The following is a 24,572-nucleotide window of genomic DNA, read 5'->3' on the forward strand; positions in this document are numbered from 1 at the left end:
CAAAGTTATTTGAACTGAATTTATGGTACATTTTCCTTTATTTTTTAAAAAAAATTGGTGCAGGAATGCAAATAAAAAAGGGGTCTCACACAATAAATATCAATAACACCAATCAAGCAAAGAAGAAACAATTTGTACGAAATTTCAAACTACATTCAAATATATGCCAAGGTCACATTGATTGGACAAAAGTAAGGAAAAAAAACCACATGAATTTCACAAAATATATCCATGTTACAAGGCAATGTTACACACCTAAGATAATGAGGCAAAACAAAACAAAACAAAACAAAATATAGGCCAATAAAGCACTATATATATATTTAGGAGATTGGTAAGGTTATTGCTCGAGGATACAGCATATCTTTCTTAGTCAAAAACACTGGCATATCAAAACACTCTTACATCATACAAAGCAAACTTGCTCTATTCCCTTCAACTGGAGCGCAGCTCATTCAGTACGAAGAGCTATACTACCTTAGATAGCACCCGTGTCTGCACAAATCTCTCTAAACTACAACCAATTCATCTTCACTCGAGAATACCAAGTTGACGTTAGGGTTAAGACAACAAAACAGTAAGAATGGATCTGCGTCCACTGATGAAGCTTCAGCCACTAGCAGTTTTGAGCGGCAGCCACCAGGTCATCCATCACCTAACTTTAAGTTAAGATAAAGAATCAGGTCAATAATCCCTCTGAGCACAAATTTACAAGCACTATCATCTTTCAAGTATAACAAATTAGGGCATTTCCGCAGAATCAGAATCTGCAGTCCCCTGGAAGCAATTCCGTCTGCCCCGTCTGTATAGTGCTGATATAGTGTGAACATTAGACACTCAAACTTCCTGAAGTGCCAGATTCAGTTCCAGTGCTGATTTGGCGATATTACCACCTCTTCTGCAAAACAAAACAGCAGACAGAAGTTGGGATTTTGCATCAACCTGAAGCAGTAATTTCATGAGAAAAACATACCTTGAAAGAGCTGGAAGGGAGCATTTCAATTTCTCAAGTTCCACATAGCAGAGATTGCAACGCTCCAGCCTTGAGCCAAAGAAAGCAATGGTAAGATAGTTTTAAGATGACAATCATACATTAAATTATGCAAATAATAGTAGCAATGTAACAGCAATTTGCAAGAATAAGCTAAAGAGAGTTGTGAAGAACCAGCCAGACCTTTGCTCTGCCTCTATGTCTACACCAACAGATGCAGGCACTGACAGTGAAGAGTAAATCACAGAGCCAAATACTCTCACCAATTTTATGAGCATATCCAATGCAATATCTTGATGCCTACAGGATTACAAGTTGTCAGTTTTAAAAAGACCACCGGAAGCTGTCCGTGCTCTTATTCACAAGACACGAGACCTACTGCAAGAAGATAAAGTTTTCAAGAAACATCACCATAACCTTGTAGGCACAAGAGTGAAAAGCCGTTGAAACTTATATCTTATTAGATATTAGATACTTATGTTTTATTCTTTTATCAAATAAATAGCATTGTTACACGCTGAATGCACATTCTTTCTGCTAGCATTATAAATGAAAGGACAACTAATTAATCTTGAGATTTAACGATATAACCCTAAAACAAAGTCATGATGCAATATCTAGAAAAAATACAGTGGCAAGGTTTTGTGCTTTATTTATATAATAATGAGAACAAAGGCTCTGCTGGATCCAGCGTGCAACAATATAAGCTAGAGATAATTAGAAGGTTGACAACACCAAGGAAACTAGCGAAATTGTACTTGGCTTATTCTTGCTTAGTACCTACTCTATCATCAGCATTCATCACACTAATACCATGTTTTTCTATCCTTCAAATGGTAAGAAACTTAGAATAGGTTTGCTTGGGTCTTGCAGAAACTACAATCTGCTGACACATTCCAACTAGTAAACAGATCCAATGAAACGAAGAGGTTAATTGGTCAATAATGTTAGGGTAAAATATATTCCATTATTTAATTATTTTCAGCCATTTCAACAAACAACAGCACTTGGTTGCTAAGAAGCTTACTCTTCTTTGGGGTATATTACCTACATGTCACAACATTACAGAAGCACACGACTAAGACGGTGTCAGATGACTCAGATTGCTAAAAAGGTAAAAAATTAATATGGGCCTGCTCACCTGTCCATATTACTTTCCACAAGTCCCGTCAGGAGTGGCAAAAGACATGAACAAATATCTAATGTGACAACATCAGTTTTTTCTGCCAATAGGCTCATTACATCAGCAAGCACCTGCAACACGAGGAGGATTAGAAAGAGAAGAATGAGTAATCTGCTAGTTGCAACAGTTCTCATTATTCATCCATTAATCATAGATATATATCAGTATAATACTCACACTTTGGTCACCCATTTTGCTGATTGCACTAAGAGCCCCTCTTATATCATGCCTCTGCCAGTAGTTAAGGACTATCTGGCCACGAAGAAAACCAAGCCCAATCAACAATTGTATAGAATTTAGTCAATCTAACCTACAACAATCTCAAAGAAAATAGATAAGCATTACTATCCAGAATCTATCGGAGGATATCTCAAGCATATAATTCTAAAAGGTAGAAACCTTGAACTGAATTAGTGCATAATGAGTGACCTAAGTTGCTTCAAGCCATGAAAGGCAGTGTTTGGCAGGAAAATAAGGAAGTAATCATGATGTGCAGCATGTGCTAAATCCAGTTAGCAGTAAAGCACTGAGATATCACTAGCACTTCTAAAGAACTGAAACTACCATTGGTCTATCTATGGTTCTATGAGGTTTAATATAATGTGATGTGAGAACTTAACATCCCCACAGAATGCTTCTAATCAAATATTATGAACAGGCAATTCTATTCCATGGTATGATAACTCTAATAGCAGTGTTATTAAAAAGCGGAGATGGCGGCGCCGTGGCGGATGACGGTGGCAGTTTCTAGGCTCAACGCCACCGCCACCATGTGATATGGCAGTTTACTCCCTTTTTTGAATGGCGGCCGCCATTCGCGAAGCGCCGTGGCAGGATATGGCTTTCATGGCGGTCGAGATGCCTTTTTTCCTTGTAAAACGACCCCACTTACCCCACTACCCTGCCCACGTGACATGTAACCTAGCCCATTGGCCATTATAAACAGTCTATTTATAGGGTTTATGGGAGTTTATGGCTTCAAAACCATAACCGCTGCTGTCAATCCAAGTTATCGTCTCTCCAGTCTCCACACGCACAAGGCTCCAGATTCTAGATTTTCATTCACGATTAAGATAACTGAAAATTTTTATGTACTACTACTTGGACCATCCACAATAGCATCAGACTAGCATAGTCTAGCAAAAAACTCTTCCTGCCACATCATCATGCCCTTCATACAGCCTAGCCACTGTCCTAGCCAAGTAACAGCCTAGCAATAGGCTAACAAAAGCCTAGCCAATGCCCTAGCCCAACAAATAAATTGACAAATACGATTTAATTCATTTTAATTATTGGTGTTTATCAAATATTAAAAAAATGAAGTGGAATGAGTTGTAAATATAGAGTATAAATAAAAAAATAAAAATAAATAAATAAATCGGGTAGCCTATTGCTCGCCGCAAAATAGGCGGCCAGCGATCGGCTAGCCGGTTAGTCCATGCCTAACCTCTCGTCCGCTCCGCGCTCGTCCTTACCGTTAGCCGATTGCAATAGTGGACTAGACGCTCGCCCTAGCCGCTAGCCTGTGGCTAAGGCGGGCACTAATCCACTATTGTGGATGCTCAGTTTGTATTAATTCCACTATTTAATTCTCTCTCTTTTCTTGTAACTGTTCTACTCGATGCATGGATTAATTCCACTGTATAATTCTCTCTCTTTTCCTATAACTATTCTACTCGATGAAAGCGTCTCCATAATTATTGTCTTCCACCATTTAATTTTCTAATTTTCCTATAACTATTCTAATTTTTTTGCATCTTATGTTATGTATTATATTTTATTTATTTGTTAATTTATCGACCGCCATTTACGCCATAATACCGCCATGCCGACCGCCATAAGCCGCCATACGCTATTAATAACACTGTCTAATAGCAAAAAATGGCACCTCTCTATTTGAATCTATTGAGAAATGCAGCGCCATTATAAGGAATAAAATCGATATTAAGATAATACAACAACAAAATACCTGCAGTTTGCCTAATCGAGACATCATTGAGCCAACAAATTGATCATGTTGCTGTACCAAATCAGTAATAGTATCTTCATCACTAGCAGAGACTGACTCGTTTTCATCAGTTGAAGGATAACTTCTCTGTCATGGAAGATGTGAATGAACATCACAGTCAATCATACAAAATTTTGATCAGTAAGCATTTCAAGCTGCTTATAGAATATACCAGCTAGTTAGAAAGTCAGAACAGGTAACAGAACCCTCAAGAGCTGAGCATATAGATAGACTAGGGAAGTTCTTTCAAAAGTTATTATGGATTGAAAATGTTTCGCATAGCCATAGACTGCACATGTCAAGCATAAAAATTGAGCCTTAAGATCATTGCCTCTGCAAAAGCTAAGTATAATAAAATAGATGGTGATCAAAATTTCAGGAGGATTACCAGCTAAAAAATTAGATAATGACAACAACATGGTAACATTAGCATTTGTGGGAACAAAACTAGTTTAAATTAGCAGAATATCTATGTATTTCAGTAATTGGAAACCTAAGCAACAAAAAAGTGTGAAAGTCAATTAGCTCCCAATGGCCAATTCCTTATAAACAACAAAGCAAAATACACCTCCTATCAAGATCAGGGTCATATAAAGAGAATAAGTGTGTTTGGGGCCAAACAGTGGTTGGAAATCAAGATATAAGTGCCCAAGATAAAATTGAGTGTACTTACAGCATTTAATCTCCCAGAGATATTGCTTGAAGCAAGACCTGGACGGTAAGAACTTCTTCCTTTCTGTTCCCAGTTAGGGAGAATCAGCTGTGTTCTACCTAGTGTTATTAAGAGTAATGAGGAAGTGTTCATAACGCTGCAGAACCCTAATATACAAGTAGTTTCAAGTAGTAAAGCACAGTAGCACACTACATTCTGTAGTTATACCTCCTCTTTGACCTTCTACATGAGATGCCTCCACATTCATACTATTTCCTCGAAATTCATCTGTGATATAAAAACGCTATCATTTTCAATCATATGTAACCTAGAACATTAGGATGGTATAGAATAAAGAAGGTTCTGCAACTTTTACAATAAAGTAAAACCAGATTCGTGTCTTATTTTCGACCACTGAATCATAATTACTGCACTCAAATGTGACATAAAAACACTGGACTCATTATCATTAAACTTGTTTTCCTCATCCTACAATTATGGATCAACTTCGGTCTGAGACAGTACTGCAGCTACAAGCACACAACCTCTCCAATTAGAGCTGCGTCTCAGACTGCGTAAAATACTTGAGAGCTTTTAGATTTTATCCAACAGATTCAGAAATACAAAATTTAGCTACTGCATGTGGAACACTCTACAAGCTCACCAAAATGGGGCTTCCCACACCATACCTCATTTTTATACTCTAAGGAATCAATATCATTCCAATAGTATGTGAAACACTCAGCCAGGGTTTCTTCTTTTAAAATCTACTCCTAAGAACTTATTCTCCTATCACCAACTAGTCCACTAAAATCCAAGCTACAAGAGAAAATGCTACTCCAGAACAGGTTTGCAATAAGAAAAGAACGTAGCAAATACTCAAAAATGATAAGAAACAAAAAGAAAAAGGGACACATACAACTTTCATGCTGATATCTAGCAAGGGTATCAATAGCAGCATTTGTATCGACTCTTCTTGAACTCATATGTTTATCATCTCTGGCTTTTCTGTCTGCAGCAAGTCCACTCATTGAGTTCTTAACTGGTGCACTGAAAATTCTATCTGGGACATTCGAATCCATGGACTTTGGGGGCTCATTATCGGGCTGAGTAGGAATATTAGTCCTCTCCAAAACATCTCTGGTGTTAATACTTTTACTAACATCAGAAGTTTTGGGCTGTAAATGCAAAGGTACAGCTTTAACTGGAGCATCTTCCTTTCTAAATTCAGTAACTTGCTCAGCTCTAGGATTATTTCGTGGCACGATCACAGGTATTACATCAGATCTGTTGAACAAAACATTTGCTACTGATTGGGCCTTTGGCGCTTGCCGCTTTGGGTTTATTGAACAGGAAATTGATGGTGCACTGGCCTGCATTGTCTTTGAAACAACACTGATATTTGACTTTTGAGGAGTGCTCGGAGTAGCTACAGTGAGCAGGTAAAAGAACATTTAGTTTAACTGAAAAATCAAATACAGTTGGGGGGAGGGGGGACTGTACAGAACACAAAAATGAGGCTTACATGCACTTGATTTAGAATCCTTATCTGAATTTTGGGGGACAGAGAGCCTTGTGAGAGATCTAGTTTCCTTCACCGCATCAGCATTATTTGAAATAGAAAGCCTGCCCAAATTGGCCTTCACATTATCCTCTGTGGTTACAGATGAACCACCAGAATTTGATTTGGCATCATTATCATCAGTTAATCGAGCAGTTTTTCCAATTGCATATGGTTCAATCCGCTGGCATCATCACAAGGGAGAATGAATAACACTCAAGAGTATGGACACAAACAACATGAGGGTTTTATGAATAGTAGAAACTATGACTTTGTTAATCATACCGAAATGTCTACAACCCAAACTCCAACACAACTCTGATTATAAGAACATCCTAGAAGCTTTCCTTCATGGATATTCATATCTGATAGTTTAGACCACCCCACATCTACAGTATCATGACTTCTGATTGGCTCCCATGAGAAAACCTACAACCAAGGCATAAAGAAAAAAAAAAGAATATTAGATGGGCCAGATAACAGCCTAATATATACCTTGGAAATAACTAAAACATCAAGAGCATACTTTCAAATTCTCATGCAAGCCACAAAGCAGGGTTTTCCCATCAGGATTGAAGATCATACTGCGTACTCCGGTGGTCTGGATTTGGAACAATTAAACAATAATTACTCAGAGCTCAGTCAAGAATATTAATAGCTGGTCTAAGTTACAGGGTTAAAGATAGGAGAGATATGTAGAGAAGCTGCAAAGAGCAGAATTAGTGATTAAATTAAAAAACCTCAGGTGCAGTCGAGCAAATTAGCTCAAATGTTTCAAGATCCCAGAATTTTACAGTTCTGTCCGCTGAGCCTGTCAGAGAATTAAAAAATAAAGCAAAAACAAAATATATCAGAAAGTATAGCAATATAAAGATACTCAGTAGAAAAACTCAAAGTAAAAGTTTAATAAAGCATATTTCATGACAGCACCCGGTGAATATAAATAAGAAAATGCAGGTGTTGATCAAAAGTAAGAAAAGCTTGTTCTCTTTTTGTTAAACTATTAGTAGAATAAATTCTGGTTAGGAATTTGGAACCATAAAGGGAACCCTGATGCAAACCACTATAAATACTTGTGAAGTTTCATGAACTAGCTATGAAACGTAAACTCATCAAGTCTCTAAGAAGCTCCAAAATATGACTTTTAGGAGAATAAGTGTGACATTAATCTTGCTTCAGAACCACCTAAAGAAACCTGTGGAAATGTGTATCAAGAGTTTATTCAAGATTCCATCAAATAATTATGGTCAAAGCAAGAAGTTGAAATAAAGTGTGGTCTTCTGAAAGATGTCTGTATTACATCGTTACTCGTAGCCTCTTTAGCACCCCCCCCCCACACACACACTAATTTATCTTGCAATCCCACCCATTCCTGGGATGTCCATTTGCTTTACAATTTTTTAAGTGTGAATGTTATGTTTTGACTTTTGACAATTTTTGGATGGAGTTAACCTTTTTCAGAGGATGTCACGAGGTGTGTATGAAATTCATCTAGTGTCTTTGCTCATCATTTCTTCCAGAAATTTTTCTTTCTTGAAAATTCTTACCCTTCATTTGCCTTTGTTTAAATCCACTTAGAACTTGGAACATTTCAGTACTTAGAAGTTAGAATATCCAACTCTTCTTGTGGTTGTTTTCTTGGATAAGTTGCTTGACAGTATGTATTACACAGATGTTACTCAAAATTCCTTCTCTCAGTAAGTTGGTGCATTCTAGCAGGAACCAGCCTGAGGGTATTAGACTAACAATGACTCGATACATACAATGTAGAAGGATTCATCGTGGAAATAAATAAATAAATGCTTCCATACAATGTGGAAGGATTCATCGCGGAAAAAGTTAAGTATTATGGGGAGTTTGCAATGATCCTTTTTACTTTAATTCTAATACTCCCTCCGTCCCACTTTAGGAGTCTCGGTTTACCATTTTTGGGTGTCCCACTTTAGGAGTCCCGGTTGGAATATTCCATAAATGGTATTAGGCCCCACATTCCACTAACCTTTTTCCACTCACATTCTATTATAAAACTAATACTCCCTCCGTCCCCTAATAGGAGTCGCTCTTTGACCGGGCACGAGTTTTAAGAAATGTAGAGAAAAGTTGGTTGAAAAAGTTAGTGGAATGTGGGACCCGCATTTTTATATTTGTTTTAAAATAAAATGTGAGTGGAGTGAGTTGGTGGAATGTGGGGCCTACTACCATTTATGGTAAAAATGAAGAGTGACTCTTAATGGGGGACGGCCCAAAATAGAAATTAACGACTCTTATTCGGGGACGGAGGGAGTATAAAAAAGTAGGACCCACATTCCACTATCTTTTTTCACCAACTTTCCTTTACATTTCTTAAAACCCGTGCCGAACTCAACTGGGACTCCTAAAGTGGGACGGAGGAGTAAAATTTTATGATTCTTATGATCTTATCCCAAACAAAAATGATGCATTAATAAGTTAACAAAACAATTGCACTTATGATCTTATGATTCTTATGATCTTATCCCTGCATCATGTATTTTAAATAAAATAATTTATGCAAATCCTACTATCCTAATATACTCTGAATACATGTTCCTCGATTATTTCTTGATCCTCAGTTCTATATCCTTTATTTCCATTTTCAGATAGAAACGGGCAATAAACTTAAATTAAATATGATTATTCTCACTTAGGACACTAGGGCTAGATGAAAATATTGACCAGTCCGGATACACTGTACTAAATTGAAATACCATAACATTCTGAAGAACCACAACAAGAAAAAATATGAAACCACAATGACTTGCAAAACAATTGATGAGTTAATCAATGGCTATTTAAATACAATGTTCAACAATAATAGAAAGAAGAAATGTGCAGACATAAGTATCAAATAATTACAAGACCAGAAAATAAGTAACTTTCTATTAGATACAATTTAGTTTTTGCTCGACTACCTTTTCTTATTATCCTTAAGAAAAATGCTAATGATTGTTCACTTGGCTGGAACATTGCACACACACCTCCCAACAAAAAATAAGAAAATGTACCATAGACTTAATAGAACCAGTTGCTTATTAATATTGCTACATTCTTAGTAATCTGATTCTTCATTTTCTAGAGTGTTTAAAGGGGCAGTCATTCCATTTGTTTCATCTATTGGAGAATATTTCAACAGCAAGACATTGCAAACAGCTTATGACCTCATAAGTTTAGCAAATGTAGCAATGCAAAGATACCTGTTGCCAGCAAAAACTCATGTGGATGGAAATCGATGGACTGAACTTGGCCTTCATGGCATTTGAAATCATGCAAAAGCTTGCCAGCAGTTAAATCCCAGAGCTGCATTTGTAGGACCAGAAAGCAATCAGAGAGATTGAGCTGTTTTTTTTGTGAAGCGCAGTATATTGCAGCACAAAACCTTTAAAAACTAGTATGGCATTTGAAAACTTGCAAAAACTAGTATTTAATTGATGCATACGTTGTAATTTCCGTTTCAAAACCAGAAAGCAAAACAAGACAGCAAGAGGAATAGATAAGTCAAGATTATTTAAATAATAACATGATAAAAGAAGAAACAAGATGTCTGAGTTCAATTCTAGATCAACTACAAAGAGAAAGGAGGAAGTGCTGAGGGCAGAAATATGAAATGAAAGTTTCAAACCTTCACAGTGTTGTCCTCTCCACCAGAAACAACCCACCGCCCATCAGGAGTAAACCTGATTGTGTTAACTCCTCGAGTATGACCCTTGTAGGTGTGTATACACCCCTTCCTTCTTATATCCCATATTTTGAGATTTGTGTCCAGGGAACCAGATGCAAAGAACTCCCCAAAAGGATGAAAGTCCAAGGATATGCAATTGGAGCGGTGACCAGTGAGGGTACGTATGACTGTAAAAGATATGAAAAAGGTTAAACAAATGAAAGTCAATGGTTTCCCCTGGTTGTTAAACTATATTGATAAATGGAATAGTAGAAAGCTTACTCTTAGCCTCCTCCAAATCCCAGAGCTTAATGGTACCACTAGCTGCTCCAGCAGCAACCAATATCTCCGATGAATCAAAGCTAACTGAATCAATTCCACTGGAATGGCCTGACAAACTCTAAAGGATTGGAAGTTCTCAGAAGCTATCTCGTAAAGACATAGGGAATAAGCAACAACAGCAACTAAAATGGAAAAACCTCATTACTTACAAGATAATGTTGGCTAAATTTCAAAAAAATTAAATTGAAAAGGGTATCTTCCTCATACAAATACAACCCATAGCCCCTAGGCCCATTCCCATAAGCCCTGCAAGGGATTATAGCTACAACTCTGACAAGACTCACTTGGGGGGACATAAGAGAATTACCAATCTTGTGTAGCTCATTAAAACAGGCAAGAAAAAAAATGGATGAAACGAATAATGCAAAAATGGAAGTGAACTGACCAGTATGGCATTGGGCTTGCCAATAGCCCAGAGATTGACCTTGTGATCTTCTCCTCCAGTCACAAGAACCCTTGATGATTTCCTCCCGATCTTTAGGCAGTTCACACTTGAAGAATGAGCTACAAATTCCTCTGCAACAAGTTTTTGTTAAGGCATTCAAATCAAAATTTGCCTTACTTTTTAACTTCTTCTTAATGATCTATGAGGTATCCAGAGAAATGACAATGTCATATGGTTTGTGATAATTATACCTTGAAAATGATACTGCTTTTTCAGGAAAGAAGCATAAGTTAAGATAAAGTCCATTACTATAAGTGTCATTAAACTTGTGGAGTATAAAATACATCATCAAATGCTTCTTTATTTTTAATAAATGCAAGAAAGATGAAATAGTTCCAAAATTAATGCTCAACTCTGTTCGTGTTTAAATTCAGTTTTAAAAAATTATTTGTAGGTATACATGCATATATAACATAGCAATAAACACAGTTAACTTGATATCAGCCAGTATAATTTATATGATCCACTCAAACTCCACTAGTCACATGACTATCGCATGATTTAATTTCATACAGTATGTTGCAACTTACCCCCTCCCAGAAAATAAAAGCTTTACATGTGATGGAAGATAAATAGAAACACAGTGAAGAAGCAGCAGCATTACTTTCATAAACCCATCTTTGGCTACAAAGAGAGTTAACAATTTTTGATTTTGCAGGAATCTTGAATATGATCTGTTATCATTCTCAAGAAAAATGTTCACCAAATGAATGTAGCAACACATGGAAAAGCAAAAGAATAAGAAATAATTTCGAATAGCACCAAAGATCCAATTAGAATACACTGTACAGCACTGCATTACTCAATTCCATATGCACGGGATGAAAAAAACAGAAAAGAAGGAAATGAACTTTTAAACTTGGCAACAAGGATACGTAGCTTGTAAGCTCGTTTGGTGGTGGTCGTCATTTCCCAACTCCAAAAGTGGAAATCAAAAAGAGCAAAAACCCTAGCACAATTCGGAGACAGTGCGGCAGATCTCAGGAGATAAACGCCAGCCCACCTCCACATCCATCCAATACAGCGCAAATTCAATAGCTCACGTTGTGTTCAACGAAATGACCGAGTCAGTTTCCAATTCCATTCGTCTTCCTCAAGTCTGGGGTCGACAAATCTGAACTGGGGGCGGTGATTCGAGCAGCGGGGTAGAAAAACAAACAAATTGAGGGGGCAGAGATACAATGCACCTCCAGTTCCCAAAACAATTGAACTATGTGTGCAGGTGTGTGTGTGAAAGAGAAGGAAAGAGGGGGGTTGTTTTCCAGATCCCAGCTTGGCAATTACTCTGGATTGAAACCTCGCAGCTTCAAAAATGGAAGATCGCTTTCAAGGTATTTGCAGTCGAAAGAATTTGAAATGCGGTGCTGAGGTGAACTTTTTTTGTTTGGGGATGTGATTGTGAGGTTTGGACGGTGAATTAAAACCAAGATGGTAAATTTTTAAATCACAAAGCCCAACGTGAAAATTTAAAAATACATTCGCAATGATTAAGTGCCATCATTTATGATGTGTCCAATTATTCAAAGATAATCATAGATAAGTTGAAAATTAAATTCACCAAAATCTCTGCCGTTTTATTTTTTAGAATTTAAAAAAATAAAGGTTACATTGGAGTTAATCATGTATAAAAAGCATTTTTTATGATCAAAGTAAGTTGCATCATATTTCTCTTTTTTTATAACTTAATTAAGTCGAATCATTTTTTTTATTTAAAATTTCTCTCCTATTTTATTTTATTTTTATTTAATCCATCCAATACAAGTTTTAATCTCCGTGTCCAAAAATTTTATATCAACTTAATTGAGATGAAGAGAGTATAAAATATGTATTATAAAATTTATTTGTTGTATTTTTTTCACTGTACGCCCCTTTTAAAATTCTTCAATTTTGCTCAAATATATATTTTTCTCCGTCGGTATAAATTTTTTACTCCATCCCTATCTGTTATTGCAAATATGGTAAATAAGGTATAGTTTAACTTGCTTTCATTTACTTTTTAGGTATTTGAATACCATAATCTGAAAAATCTGTAAAAATTTACTCAAGAGTCTTAGACTAAAAAATCAGCATTGTAAACCACTTAGCCTGAGGCTTGAGTATAGGGCATAAACATATTTGTAATTTTCCCCAAGAGAAGAGGCTAACAACATCCACAATTTTCGGCGCTATTGCAAATGGAGGAATGAGGGTGTGCAGGCAGTGGCGCCCACTCGTGTGGTGGAATTGATTTTTTACTTTTTATATTTCTTATTTATAGATATTCACATTCTTCTTACTCTATCACCCTTACTTCTATTTTCTCTTTCATCTTTCCTACTCTCTGTTTCAAATGAATTGCAACAATGAGTGTTTGGATTCTGAAGATGAGCTCCTGTTGAACTATGGTTGGTTACGAGAGAGTCCTGCAGCAACGGCAACAACTGGTACATGGTGAGCCTGTGTCCCGAGAGCATTCCGTGGCTGCCGAACGCCTCTATTAACATGGAACGTAGAGAGTACTACTTAATGCTCAACGTTGATATTTTAATTTAAGGAAACACATTAGATTCATAATAATAGATCCCTCTATTTTTACATAATGCTTTCGTTATTATGATATTTTTCATGATACTATTTGTAAACTGAACGCTGGTATTTAAAGACTAAAAAACTACTACTAGTTGGCATTAATAATTTCACATTTAATCCAATATTTTGTAGACTTTAAACCTAACGATATTTTGTTGGTGGAATTTGAATCAATCAATTAAGTGACAAATTTTGTTAAAATAAATCAATGTTCAAACTTAATCTAAAATGCTAACGTAAAGAATGATTGAGAATATGGCATGAGAGTTTTGGAAATAATAAATCATAGAAATATTCTTCAATTGAATTAATTTGACAAGACATTAGTGCTTCCGTTTAGACCTGCCCAAGGTTTACTGAACTGGCGGTTAAAATCGAAACCGTAACCGCCAGTTACGGTTCCGAACCGAAATCGTGAGAATTTACTCGAACCAAAAATGTTGATTTTTGAAACGTGGTTCGGTTCAGGTTCAAAAAATTTCGAACCGAAACCGTGCCGGAACCGCGAAAAATCACCGAAAATCCGTAAAACCAAACCGGAACTGCAAAAAACCGGCGGTTTTGGAACCAGAACCTTAACCGCAAAACATCCTCGCGGTTCAGTTTCGGTTCGGCAATTTCCAAAACCGGAACCATGGGCACCTCTACTTCCGTTGTAAAAATTGAAAAATTGGGATGACCGAACAGATTTTATGCTTGAAAATGCAGCCACGTGATAAACACTGCAGACTTCCCTTCGTTACTCATGCTTTCTCCTCCTCTCTCATCAATGGCTGAATTAGCATAGACTCCCCACCCCCTTCAATTCTCCATTTCTCCTCCCAAACACGAAATTCATCCCAATTTTCGGAGGAGTATTGGTAGTCGAAATAAATGTCAATGGAGGAGGAGGGCGTTTCAGCTGCCACCGATCACCACATCATGATCTCTTCCTTCCTCGAAATTGCCGTCGGCCAAACCGCCGATACCGCTCGTCAGTTCCTTCAGGTCCCCGCCCTTATTTCTCTTGCATTTTATTCGATTTACAGCTATGATTCAGCTGCCCCGTGATAGCCTGTGATGGGAGCTCCGGGGATTTGTGATCTTGTTCAATTCATGTTTTGCTCAACTGGTTCTGTTTTTAATGTACTTTTATAGCTTCTTCATTTGTGTCAAGCACTAAAAGTTGTTGCTTTCTCATCATCTGCTATGATTATGATTAGCTTATACTGCTGTGCTCCTAACTGTATAAGCAACTCTAGGATTGCTATTGGCTTCTGTAATTGCATCAGGAAATATATGGAAATGTGATATGAATTTGAATTGTGATGCTATCCATAGGAAATTAGGCATATTTAACTGCCTAGCTGTTGATTAGAATTGTGGTAAGAATCTAAATATAAAGAGAAGGCTACTACAGCTCATCAAATGACAAAAATAGGATTTGTTTTCTTGTTGTCACTGAAATTAGTTAAAGTGACTGAAACAGTTTCAATTGCAAATATGTAAAGGTCGTGTTGTCATTGCAACGTATTAAAATTTGAAAGCCAGTGTTATAATTACAAAATGCTGCATACATTCTGTTACTTATGGAATTTATATTGTCCAGCTGCATATTGCATATTGCATCTTTTTTATATTTAATGTGGTCAAGATTGAGAGTTCCCTAATTTTGTTAACATAGGAAAATTTCTCAAAATGCAGGCTACTGGATGGAAGCTCGAGGAAGCTATTCAACTTTTTTATGTAGGAAACGATGGTGGTTTAGGTACACAGTCTGTAAATTCCCCACCAAGAGAAAGTGATATGCCCCTCGATCATCCAAATATAAGGCACATACATCTTCTGAAACACGATGAATCCTTCTCTGTTTTATACTAGTTTGCTAGTATATTATTAAAAAATGTTTTCTCTTTTAATTTATTTTTTAACAGTGAGATGGAAAAGGAGTTGGTAGAGAAATACACAAGACAGGATGATGGGGACGATGTACGAGCACCTCTGCCTGTGAAAAGGGATGTTCTATATGACAATCCGATTCTCTATAGGTTCACTGCTTTCTTTCTTGTTGATGGCACACACCGGAGAACTATTTTGACATTGACATAATTATATCTTCATGCAAATTGAAAGGGATTATCTTATTTCCTTCGTTGCTATGTAATTGAAAAGCAAGATGGCGATGTAATTTGGAAATGATTGGGAAACCATGGTAGAATATTAGCATCCATCACTTCTAGGAGTTGTTTCATTAGCACACTATGTTCCTGTGTTGTTATCTTTCTTTTCCAATACTAGCTCTGATGAGTAAATTCTGAGGCTGTCTTCTCATGTTTTGTGTGTTTTCCTCAATTTTTTTTATGCTAATTTAGTAGTTATGTTATGTTATGTTATGTTATGTTATGTTATGTTATGTTATGTTATGTTATGTTTGTAGTGGATCGCCAAGAGCAAGAGATTCATCACATGCAACCCATTCTGTTGTTACATTTCGCAATTTTGAGGAGGAAATGAAATATCCTGGAGTATGGGAAGCAGAAGGTGCTTCATCTTCCTCTGCAGTGAATCGAACTCAGGATAATCTTGCGTCTTTATATCGTCCTCCTTTTGCTTTGATGTTCCATGGTCCCTTTGAAAAGGTTTCTAGCTGTATTCTTTATGGAATTGATCCAAGAAATTTTGAGAGTACTGAGCCTTCTATTGGTTGGATGTTTACTGGAATGAACTCCATATCTGCTTTCATTTTCTGTGAGAAACTGTTCTTGTTTCACCGTAAGCATTTGGTACCAGGTCATTGAGTGACAAATAATTTTAATTGGGTTTTATGTCCTAATGTGAAATACAACATCTGAGAACGTATTCCTTCATGCTGGTCAATCTTGTCGAATTTTTCCAATCATTGTTGGCATCTCTTTCATTTATTGGCTAAGTTGTCGGGAGAGGAGATGAGAAACTATGTTGGGATGCAGGGCTGCCTTGTAGTAATTGATTTGTTCATAGTTTTTTCTGATTGGCAGAACAAAGTTACTCCATATACTAAGAATTGGAATTAGTGCACACAATACTTTTCTTTCCTCCTTGTAGTTACTAATTGCCATTTTCATATTTGTCTTCTTTGTTTCACATACTATGCTGTGTGATCTTTCCTGGAAGGAGACTGCATGACTATAAATTTTACACCGTATTGGCCATGAATTACTTTTATTTTCGTACAGGCTAAAGATAATGCAAGGATGCAGAATAAGTGGCTTATTGTAAACATGCAGTCCACCAAGGAGTTCAGCTCACATACGGTACTCATTTTATCATCTCGACATCTTGGGTGCCTCTAGTCTTTTACCTTAATGTATCTTCTCTATTGAATTTGACACGCAATCTTGCCAAGTTTCTTAGTGTATTGCTCTCTTTCTCTATGATGTTATTTGGTTTTCATAAATACATCTTGATGCATGTCTTGACTTACTGTTTCCTGCTTTGAAGCTTAACCGTGAAACATGGGCAAACGAAGCTGTTGCTCAAACCATCAAAACTAACTTCATCTTCTGGCAAGTATGTATCACTTTGTTGCTATAATGGCTCATCATGGGCGTTAAAGTTCAATTTGCCTTCTTCTTTTGTTGAATGTAATTGTATACTTGTAAGCATTTGTCCAATGGATAACAGCTATCGCCTTTGATGTTATACTCTGAAAACCACAATAATATATAGGTTAAGAAACTGTAGAACTACCTTCTTCAGGTCAAAGTGTTTGATTCAATTTTCATTGTGTTAGCAATCTATTTTTAATTGCAATATAAGCAACTTTAACCTGCCTTAGTCTATCCCTCTAATTGAATTTTTAAGGTTTATTCAGAGGTTTTGTTAAAATATTTTCCATTGCCATCTTTGATATGTTATCTTGTTAGTTGCCATGATTTTACACACTATGAAAAATATATATGCTGCCTAAATTCTTTAAGATTCGTTGTAATGATAGTTCCTTAATTTTTTCTCTGTTTGAAGGCTACTATTTTTCCTTTTTATATAATTTCCATGTCTGATATTCGCACACCATTCTGTTTGAAGACTACTATTTTACCTTTTTATATAAATTCCTTTTTGTAGGTATATGATGATACAGAAGAGGGCAGCAAGGTTTGCACTTATTACAAGTTACACTCCATCCCAGTCATTCTATTGATTGATCCCATTACAGGCCAGAAAATGCATTCTTGGCATGGGATGGTTCAACCTGAAAAGTTGCTCGAGGTAATTGAGCTATTTATGATGTGCTATGTACATACGTTTAAAATTGGGTATCCTTTTGTCCTCCTTTTCACAACGAAACAAAGTTATACCATCAAGAGGACTTTGAAATTCATTGAGGTAGATAAAGATAAAATTTATTACTATGTTGCTTGGTGCTGACTGTCCTTAGCTTTCTTCTGCTCAAGGATCTGCTACCATTCATGGACAGCAATCCCTCAGGCCATCATGTCAATCTCTCTCATAAGCGTCCTAGAGAAGCTTCTCGGATGCCAACTCCTCAGCTTCAATGTATGGCAGGCTTTTCTAGTTTTCTTGATATTCTATAACTATTTGTTGGCTTTCATTATTGGAGTAATGTACTTCTGATGCTTCTACAAAGATGAGGGAGCTTGAAGCTATTTGGATTAAATAATGTCAAATAGTATCAAATATTGTTAATTATTGTTTGCTAAAGAAAAATCTTCATTTGTGAAGAATTTTGGAAAAATAAAGAATCGATAACCTAGTTCGTCAGGTGCTAAATTATCATTCAACTACTGAAGCCATGAACAGTTTTTACATGTATAAGAAAAATTTTTGTAACCTAAAGGATTACCAAAATTCTAGATGCAATATGGAGCTAAAGAAACTAATCTAGTAACGATAACTGAGCTCTGAGCACTGCTTTTTGGTTTGGTGGTTCCATTTTTCTTCTGTGCTTATTTCTATTATATAGGGTTGAACGGTATCTGGCTGCACTATGATTGTCATCACATTTTCTTAATCAGCTGCAGCTGAAAATAATGATGAAGATGAAGAATTACAACAAGCACTGGCAGTCTCGATGGAGAATTTTGAGGAAATTGATGCAGGTGGCATGAAAGAAGGAAATGAGGCCAAAGTGAAGGAACCTGCTTATTTACCTTTGCCTGAAGAACCTAAGGGTGAGAGGAATCTTATTTGCAGAGTTGGAGTGCGTCTTCCTGATGGACGTAGAGTACAGAGGAACTTCCTCCGCACTGATCCAGTTCAGGTAATGTGTTTATAAAGTGCAGTCTGAATCTTTTTTGCTCGGATTTCCGTTAGCTAAATAATCAGACGAGGTAGATGTAGTGATGTCGAGAATGGTAGATGAGTTGTTATATTCAACTTATTAATTCGAGGCACTGAGCATTTACACATATGTTTGCTATCAGCTGCTTTGGTCATTCTGCTATTCAGAGCTTAAGGAATGTGGAATCCGGCCATTTCGCCTGACCCAAGCTATTCCGGGTGCTTCAAGGTCTTTAGATTTTGACGCTGATTCAACATTCCAGGAGTCAGGTCTTGCCAACTCGATGGTTTCAGTCACTTTGGAGGAATGATTGCTCGGCGAGGGTCCTCAGTTTGAATATGCTGAACTATATATGTATCCCATGGTGGTTGGTTCTATGTAAGTGCAGCATGATGAGGGGGAAAAGAACTAATGATATAACTGATAATCTTGTACATACGCCACTGCTTCCTCTTAGCATGCAAATGTTGTTACTATGAAACCAAATCATATTAATTTGTAAAATTTCTTAAGTTGAATTGTTCTTCTTCCAGCTTGAAATGAATGTATTAGCAGAAATGCAATCATCCATCTATGGAAGAAGTTGAACTTGTTCAAGGTAGATAAATATTATGTATAAAACACAATAACAATCTGTAACCAAAATCCTGGTTCATGGCAGATTTTCATGAAACCACGGAATGGTGAAGCTAACATCTATAATAAACTCATTAGGACTCTTTGATTTTTGTATCAAACCCAACACGCCAAAACTCTAAACTATGTACACCACTCCCACATCCCTCATGCGATGTAGTCAATCACACATAATATATATGTATATAGATATATATCTCATCGATCGATACTGCAGTAGAAGAATGCTTGCCGCAGCACATCATGGCTTGATCAGAGGTCAAGAGACCAGTCATAATCCTGGTAAGCTATGTTGACAGAGCCTCCATCACTAATTAGGTGTGTCAAAAGGCCTGCCTTACTCGCATCCAAGTAGTTCATGATCCAATTCGGGATATCTTTTTCTTGACCAAAATCAGCACTGTACCTGCGATGTTCAAAAGTTGAGGAAGTCGTCTAATTCATAGAGATGGTATGCTTATACTAAAGGAATATCACTCACCACTTGAAAATACGTGGGAGGTGGACCGTCCTCTTGGCTAGGTCCACCTGCATGCCGTCCTCCCTCTGGAAATACTCTCTTGCAGCGTTCTTCAGTTCAGATTCGATACCCTGGCATTTGAAGAATCTGTTTGATGGGCTTCCTCTTGTTGCATTCCACATCCCAAAATGGATCAATTGATTCACTTTGTCAAAACTCAACTGCAGAAACAATGTCATGCTGGGATATTTAGTGAAAAAGCATTTTACAGCTGAGCACAATAAGCTGGGCAGAAACACAGGTTTCTTTACCTCAAGGCGCTTGTCGCCTTTGCTGAAGGGCTTTATTAACGAGAATAGTGGTCTCCGGTTGCCTCTGAGAATGCCATTTCTAATAGAATTCAAAGAATACGGGTGGCCCCCGATTACATACATGAAATCAGAAAAGAAGGCTCTCCTATAAATCATTCCTCCAGGGTGACCGATTCTGATAACAGCATGGATGGCCATACTATTGTGCAGATTCAAAAAGAATGCCAGCTTCTCATCATGGGAAAGAGTGAGGAGGTCTACTCTCTGAAGCTCCTCCACCACATTTATATATCTGCATTTGAGAATAAAAATTCAAATTTAGTTTACCAAGTATTTCCTCCACACATTTACTGAAGCAACAAGCTCAAGGTTCAGATCCACATCACCTCCGGAACTCTTCGCTGTTGCTGATTCCAAGGTAATCAAGACGGAGTCGGTCATCAGAGGCATAGGACTCGAGTATGGCCGACATTATACAGGTGAGTCTTCGACTCAATGCAGCCGCGTCCTTGGGCTCAGAATCATTCATCACTCCTCTGAAGTTGTAACATTTTGGTATGAAGGGCTCGTGCTCTAGGAATCGATAGAAGTGATTTCCATCCTCGAATTCATTATCACTGCATCAACATATCAATTTTACATTCCACGCTCTAAATTTGCAGTATCTTTTCCCGGGTTCATGAAAAACGCTCTTACCCGAAAACATGATGAATAAAATGCCTTCTTGCAAGCTGCTTCCCTATCTCAACGGCCTGTGGAAGTAATTGGTATTACTAAACAAATATTTCAGTTGGAAATCGCCACCAAGAATAACCCTTCTTGCACCAAAATATGTGATTAGTTACTACACCGTGAATAGTTTCCATATTTAACTTTGGCAGAAATTCGTGCTTCTTCTTCTCCCAGTGTCATAACTCGCAACACTAATTTGAAATCAATGGAAATAATGCAATGAAAAGAATATTTTGTTTAGCTCTGTTTCAGGTCATGATCATAAAAAATTCCAGAGACTCATACGCGTATAAGAAAATTATTCAAATTTTAATGTGGAAAATTCCAGCAAAATATATGGAAAATGATGTAAAAAAGCATGCAGGCACTACAAGTCAATTAGACTCTAAAGTCTAAACCAATCACTTTAAATTGGATAGGGACGTTTGAAATATAAACACAAGAGGTTAATAATATTAATAACCAAAGTCAACTTAACCTAGTGCTAAAACAACTACTATAATTAAAGGCAAAAAGAACTTCGATAAAACAGTGATTGCGACCTCACATATGACATATGAATCCAATTTCCAACTTTTAATCAGTCCTATTAGACAAAGAGGAACGGCGTTTATCTTGCCAAAATCAACGGCATTTACGAAGACGCGATTATCAAATTGACCACCACAGCCGAGTGACGTAATTCAATTACATGCAAATTTGACATGCAAAACACCAATCACCAATTTAGAATAAATTATCATATCCTTTTTCTTGACGAAATCAACATATTAATCAACGAATTTTCTAAAGTCGGAAATCAAATTAAACCATTCCGCACGCGGCTCAGGAAAGCTTATCCTAATTCTCTGTCGTTCCAAATGTAATTTTTATTTTAAATGTATAAAAATCGTACCTTGCATCCTAGAGAAAGCTTCGAACGAATTTCAATAGATATCAAATCTTTTATGGCCATGGGTCATGAAAAATGAGTCTTTTTAAAGTATAAAAGTTATGGACTAAAAATATTATCATAAACAATACTCCTAAGTCCTAGCCATAAATTAAACAACCGTGTGTAACATTACTTTTTACTGTAAATATATTTTATTTTATCTAAGGATAAAAGAGAAAGAATAAGTAACACACTCTTACTTTTTACTGTAAATATATTTTATTTTATCTAAGGATAAAAGAGAAAGAATAAGTAACACACTCAATTCTTGAGCACCCAACTTTCATCATTGCTTGATTGGTTAATTTAGCCATAGAGAGAGCAATCATTAATCTCCTTGTGGCATTGATTATTAGCGCTTTCACATCTCTTGATTATTTTCCACAACTAAAACACGAGATCACCCACATTCCTCTTATAGTTGCTTTCAACTACTCCTATGAAAAATATTTTAATAAAAAAAACTAATCCGGTGAACTACATTCAACGGTCTTGATATTCAACTATACATTATCAGAGGATCACCAAAAACAATATATTAATCATATTAAAAAATCATTTATCAACAGCTTATCTTGATTTCATTAAACTCTCCAGTCTTAAATTTTTCCGTGTATAAAAAATATGCTAAAAAAGGGGAATCTTTATAATAAAAAAAGGTGTCCATATTGTACTACCAACAACACAAATTTATTTAGTAGGAGTATCCTAGAAAACAAACCACATGAGCCATTTATTTGAACAAGTTTTGATGCATCGAAAAAGGTTGCTAAAAACATGCACATTAATTAAAAAAAGCATGTCCTTTCACAAAAATATTATGTGAAAAAATAAAGGCATCCTCACATTTCCGTTAAAACTTTAGTATATTTAATTAGAAATCAGAACTGAAATTCCTGGCATTCGATGTAACGTTGAATCCAACGCTTGGACGGTAAAATAAATACTTAATTAATAAAATAAATAGATGAGAGAGAGAGAGAGAGAGAGAGAGAGAGAGAGAGAGAGCACCTTTTTCCGGCCGCAATCCAATTGGTGGATGAGCTCCTCCACGAGCTCCGCGCCGGAGAAGCAATTCTTCACGAATTTCATCTTCGTTATGCGGTCCTGGATCGGCACTCTCTGCCGCACCACCCTCACAATCTCCGCCATCTCATCCATCACTACAACCTCTCCTTCTTCGTCGAATCCGTACACCGGTGGCGCCGGAGCGTCCTCGGGGCACTTCGTCCCCAAAATCTCCTCCATTTTCGCCTCCAGCATCCCGCTGTTCCGCAGCGAGTTCAGCGCCACCAGTCCTCCGATCAATTTCTCATTGAAGAACAGCTGCGGCACGGATGCGCCGCCGGTCCTCTCTCGCAACTCCTTCCCTCTCCCAGGGTACACGTCGATGTTGATCTCCACATAAGCCAGATTCCTCTCCCGCAGGAACAATCGCACGGCGGTGCAATCGCGGCAGTTCGACCGCGAGAAGAAGCTAATTCTCCCCTTCAGCTCCTTCGTCCCTTGCTTCAACGTCTTCACCACCTTAACTCCGACCAGATTGAACTCCTTCACCAGGAGACCTTCATCTTCGTCGTCGTCCTTCGTGAGCGACGATATGCGCTTCAGGACCTCCGACACGCTGTTGCTCTTCTCCCGGAAGAATTTCCCGATGGCGGAGGCCGAGGAATCGAACGTCTCCGGCAAGGAGAGCGACCTCTCCAGCAGCCCCGGCGGCGCCTCCGGCTTCGGAAGCAGCGAGTGCGGCGAGATGATCGCTCCTTTATGGTGAGAATCCGATCGATCGTAGGAAGGGTTGGGTGAATTCGCATTGATTGCGTCGGTTTTGGGTGCAATATTGGCATCGAAATCGGTTTGGATGTAGTGATTGGGGAAATCGGAGCCGGAGATATCCCGTGCCATCCGAGGCAAATCGACGGCCACCGGTAGGGGATTTTCCATTGGAGAAGGTTTATAGTGAAGGAGGGATGAGAGGAAGAAAGAGGAATTGAAATGTAGAGAGAGCGGCGGAGACGACGGAGTGACAGTTATGTTGGAGGGAGAGTAGAGAGCACATATTTATAAATAAATATTTAAGCTAAAAAAACAGAAAAATAATCTCAAGATCAATATAGAAATAATATTTTGTGAATTGAGTGATTTCTATGGATATTTTTCATTTATGAGACAGTAGAAGTAATTAAAAAACAACGGGATTGGGGTCAATTAAAACAAGTTCAAAATCCACTTACTTTATAATAATATGTTTCAAAAGCTAATTTAATTTATTTTGTAATTTTCGAGTATCTTAATTAACCTAAAATTATGTCAACACATCAATTATGGGAACACGAGAGCAATTTATTCCAAATAACTACATGTATGGAAAAGTAAAGAAATTTTCAAAGAAATATTTGTTCAAATCAAAATCTTAATAGTATCAGTTTCAAAGCATACTTCAAAGTTCAAACGCAATTTCGTAAGTACTAATAAATTGGCTTCTAAGTTAGAGTCAATGATAATTTTTTTGAGTAATAGTATATTGACGATATTCCATACACTGATATTTCAAGAAATGAAGGTAATGGTATCTGTAATACTGAGAAAAGTGAATATTGGAATATAAACTGAAAAATACAAAACCAATACTATCAAAATGGGAAACGCTTATTAATGATTCATATTTAATTTATTCGCAATTATATTTCATAAAATGCGTTCTCTTATTTTTCAAAAGCATATTTAATTCTTTTGACCAATTCATACCATAATTTTGATAGGAAAATAGAGAAAAAAACAACCATGTTCATATATATCCTTTCATTAATTAG

At 37.0% G+C, this 24,572-nt stretch overlaps 3 protein-coding genes across 6 annotated transcripts; 1 reads left to right on the forward strand and 2 right to left on the reverse strand.

Moving 5' to 3' along the window:
- Nucleotides 1–192: 192 nt before the first annotated feature.
- On the reverse strand, nt 193–12,267 carry LOC121767650 (katanin p80 WD40 repeat-containing subunit B1 homolog KTN80.4-like). 2 transcript variants are annotated; one of them, XM_042163978.1, is made up of 18 exons: nt 11,734–12,267; nt 10,799–10,929; nt 10,354–10,471; nt 10,033–10,259; nt 9,608–9,710; nt 7,136–7,206; nt 6,922–6,996; nt 6,681–6,824; nt 6,360–6,579; nt 5,754–6,263; nt 5,063–5,122; nt 4,856–4,953; nt 4,144–4,269; nt 2,352–2,426; nt 2,133–2,245; nt 1,175–1,291; nt 974–1,042; nt 193–898 (listed from the first exon to the last, which is right to left on the reverse strand). In XM_042163978.1, exons 1-18 carry the CDS (start codon nt 11,867–11,869, stop codon nt 838–840), a joined length of 2,454 nt encoding a protein of 817 aa, XP_042019912.1. In that variant the 5' UTR covers nt 11,870–12,267; the 3' UTR covers nt 193–837. The 2 variants fall into 2 exon arrangements, with proteins under 2 accessions (XP_042019912.1, XP_042019911.1); XM_042163977.1 differs by having other exon boundaries at nt 193–1,042.
- A 1,853-nt stretch (nt 12,268–14,120) lies between these two features.
- Nucleotides 14,121–19,204, forward strand: LOC121768424 (plant UBX domain-containing protein 7-like). Of its 3 annotated transcripts, none has more exons than XM_042164930.1 (10): nt 14,121–14,413; nt 15,110–15,237; nt 15,340–15,453; nt 15,843–16,044; nt 16,621–16,698; nt 16,886–16,954; nt 17,510–17,653; nt 17,839–17,941; nt 18,421–18,665; nt 18,829–19,204. In XM_042164930.1, exons 1-10 carry the CDS (start codon nt 14,300–14,302, stop codon nt 18,994–18,996), a joined length of 1,365 nt encoding a protein of 454 aa, XP_042020864.1. In that variant the 5' UTR covers nt 14,121–14,299; the 3' UTR covers nt 18,997–19,204. The 3 variants fall into 3 exon arrangements, with proteins under 3 accessions (XP_042020864.1, XP_042020865.1, XP_042020866.1); XM_042164931.1 differs by having other exon boundaries at nt 18,427–18,665; XM_042164932.1 differs by lacking the exon at nt 16,886–16,954.
- Nucleotides 19,205–19,275: 71 nt separating this feature from the next.
- On the reverse strand, nt 19,276–23,799 carry LOC121768423. Its single transcript, XM_042164929.1, has 6 exons — nt 22,771–23,799; nt 20,790–20,845; nt 20,480–20,710; nt 20,094–20,385; nt 19,804–20,003; nt 19,276–19,728 (listed from the first exon to the last, which is right to left on the reverse strand). The coding sequence occupies exons 1-6, from the start codon at nt 23,701–23,703 to the stop codon at nt 19,575–19,577; spliced, it is 1,866 nt and encodes a 621-aa protein (XP_042020863.1). The 5' UTR covers nt 23,704–23,799; the 3' UTR covers nt 19,276–19,574.
- Nucleotides 23,800–24,572: the final 773 nt, after the last annotated feature.

Source organism: Salvia splendens, chromosome 15 (genome assembly GCF_004379255.2).
Source record: "Salvia splendens isolate huo1 chromosome 15, SspV2, whole genome shotgun sequence".
Taxonomy (NCBI): Eukaryota; Viridiplantae; Streptophyta; class Magnoliopsida; order Lamiales; family Lamiaceae; genus Salvia; species Salvia splendens.

What these genes read in the sequence shown, in the direction of transcription:
- LOC121767650 (XM_042163977.1), bottom strand. Translation starts at nt 11,869, where the DNA reads ATGTGGAGGTGGGCTGGCGTTTATCTCCTGAGATCTGCCGCACTGTCT. An exon ending in TCTCTGGGAGATTAAATGCT is followed by an intron (nt 4,270 to 4,855) that starts GTAAGTACACTC and finishes CTTCCATGACAG; the next exon opens with AGAAGTTATCCTTCAACTGA. An exon ending in GTGGAAAGTAATATGGACAG is followed by an intron (nt 1,292 to 2,132) that starts GTGAGCAGGCCC and finishes GTAATCCTGTAG; the next exon opens with GCATCAAGATATTGCATTGG.
- LOC121768424 (XM_042164930.1), top strand. Translation starts at nt 14,300, where the DNA reads ATGTCAATGGAGGAGGAGGGCGTTTCAGCTGCCACCGATCACCACATC. An exon ending in GACAATCCGATTCTCTATAG is followed by an intron (nt 15,454 to 15,842) that starts GTTCACTGCTTT and finishes TTATGTTTGTAG; the next exon opens with TGGATCGCCAAGAGCAAGAG. An exon ending in CTAACTTCATCTTCTGGCAA is followed by an intron (nt 16,955 to 17,509) that starts GTATGTATCACT and finishes TCCTTTTTGTAG; the next exon opens with GTATATGATGATACAGAAGA.
- LOC121768423 (XM_042164929.1), bottom strand. Translation starts at nt 23,703, where the DNA reads ATGGAAAATCCCCTACCGGTGGCCGTCGATTTGCCTCGGATGGCACGG. An exon ending in TTTATTCATCATGTTTTCGG is followed by an intron (nt 20,711 to 20,789) that starts GTAAGAGCGTTT and finishes ATGTTGATGCAG; the next exon opens with TGATAATGAATTCGAGGATG. An exon ending in AAGGCGACAAGCGCCTTGAG is followed by an intron (nt 20,004 to 20,093) that starts GTAAAGAAACCT and finishes TTGTTTCTGCAG; the next exon opens with TTGAGTTTTGACAAAGTGAA.